The sequence below is a fragment of the Pygoscelis adeliae genome, unplaced genomic scaffold, assembly GCF_000699105.1.
Source record: "Pygoscelis adeliae isolate BGI_AS28 unplaced genomic scaffold, ASM69910v1 Scaffold402, whole genome shotgun sequence".
Taxonomy (NCBI): domain Eukaryota; kingdom Metazoa; phylum Chordata; class Aves; order Sphenisciformes; family Spheniscidae; genus Pygoscelis; species Pygoscelis adeliae.
Genome location: NW_008824411.1, coordinates 677,319 through 679,267, shown reverse-complemented (window position 1 = coordinate 679,267; position 1,949 = coordinate 677,319). Strand labels below are relative to the sequence as shown.

The 1,949-nt window shown below is 53.3% G+C and overlaps 1 protein-coding gene across 1 annotated transcript in view; it reads right to left on the bottom strand.

Annotated features, from left to right (window-relative positions):
• IL23R (interleukin 23 receptor) overlaps positions 1-1,949 on the bottom strand; it is a 14,892-nt gene that overhangs the window by 8,110 nt on the left and 4,833 nt on the right. The window contains exons 7-9 of the mRNA XM_009320655.1: positions 1,773-1,855; positions 1,277-1,484; positions 181-378 (exon numbers count right to left, since the gene is read on the bottom strand). Of these exons, the coding sequence (XP_009318930.1) occupies positions 181-378; positions 1,277-1,484; positions 1,773-1,855 (489 nt within the window). The remainder of the gene's footprint in view (positions 1-180; positions 379-1,276; positions 1,485-1,772; positions 1,856-1,949) is intronic.

The following is a 1,949-nucleotide window of genomic DNA, read 5'->3' as shown; positions in this document are numbered from 1 at the left end:
CTCTTGCCCTGTCCCTTCTTTCCCTGTGGCCTTCACCTGGGGGACCAAAGCCCACTGACTGCCTTCATATCTCCTATTACTTCATTCCTTCTTGCTCCCTAAGGGTTCTCCATGGTCCCACTCTCCAAAAACAAGTGCAAAACTGCACCAAATAGCAAAAGGACTCCTGGAATATCTTACCTTGGATGTACGTGTGTGTTTCGTGGTATGGGACTTTCTTCCAAAAATACTGCTCCTCCTGGCTATAGTGGGTGGTGGAAACCCATTCCACTATGAACCAGAGTGGGGACCTCCCGCTGCGGTGGGGGGGCTGCCAGGCCACTGAGACCCTGCTCTGGTTCTCGGGCTTGACCTCCATGGCCACCGGTGCCGGGAACTCTGTGGAAAGAGATGGTAAGAGGGCTGTCACCCCAACCTCATCTTCGAAGAGCAGGAGACTTGGAAGGGTCAGTTAAGCCCAGGCAAAATGTAGCTTTCCTGAAAGTGTTTAAGGACTGAAGAGGCAACGAGAAATGCTAGAATGTGGTGTTTTTATATACATAAAATAAACATATTTATATTTCTATATATTAAAAAAATAAATATATCTATTTTTATATATATCTCTATACTCACACACACGTATTACAAAAGCACATCTTCAGCTTTGTCATGTCTTGCCTGAAATGCTTTACCTGTCATTTCTTACAAGAAAGGTGCATAATTCTGATAAGTATGAGAGATTAGAGAATTTTTTCCACCTTATTTCTCTTTAGTTTCTTTTTAGTCATATATTTGTCCTCAATTTGAATGGGACTTTCCCCTCCCATTGCTCATTAAAAGAGACATTTTTCAAAAATAGGAAAGTGTGGTTGTGGGGAAAACCGCAACCTGTGGCGCGGGGAACCTAAGGTGGCCCAGAAAGGACTTTCCCTCCCTTTCTTTTCACCCTGGGTCACAGCTGGGATTGCCTCCCTGGCAGAGGCAGCAGGAGCTATTTTTGGGAGCAAGGAGCAGAGGAGCACCCCTGTGCCGAGCCAACGCAGGCAGGACAAACTTAGTTTTAAACTTGTTGCTGCAGCCTTCAAAGTCCAAAGGCTGTGATATGTGGCTGCAGAGCATCTCCTTCTCCAGGGGATGCTGGCCTGGTCTGGAGGATGTTGCGTTCCCTCAGCGGAGCGGGCAGGGCTCTGCCGGAGCTTTTCCCTTGCTTTAGCACAAGCTAGCATTTTCCTCCTGCAATCCTGATAAAATCCAATCTCTGTTAAGGCTGCAGTTGGTGTGTGCGAGATCCTACCTTCCTGGTTGCCGGCGCTCTGGCTGAGGGTGATGCTGGCAGGGCTGGAAGACCCCCTGGAGTTGTGAGCGGTGATGTGGAGGGGGGGGGCGCCGGGGGGTTTTTTTGGGGTGCTGGAAGTGTTGCAGAGGAGGACCCCTCCCCCGGGGCTCTCGGCAGCCACGGTGTAGCCCAGGATCCTCCCGCGGGCATCCTGGGGCGGCAGGGGCTGCGAACGGCGAGACAGACAGCCCCGTGGGGATGGGTGCAGGGTCTGACACTAAGCAGCCCCAGTGCAGGACAGATGTCCCCTTGGCTGGGTGTCACGCGGATGGATTTTGCAAGCATGGAGAGATTTTGCCCCAAGGACATGTTGAGGTCTCATCTTCCCCACATCGCTTTGGTCAAAGGGCTCTTTAGGAAGGGCATCGCTTTCCACTGCCTCTTGGCAGGTGCTGTCCTCAGGGAGGAGCAGAGCACGCGAAAATTTCACAGGAGCTGCCAAAAAAGACCTTACCTTGATCAAGACCGTCACCTCGTGGCTGCCGTTTGGGCTCACGGGGCCCAGGCGCCGCCAGACGTCGGGCGCTACGGCGGGGGCTGCGGGAGGAAGTGCGGGACATGGCATGAGCTCCCAAAGGGGAACCAGCCGGGGCTCGCACCCACGCCCGGCGGGCGCCCCCCCCCCCCACCC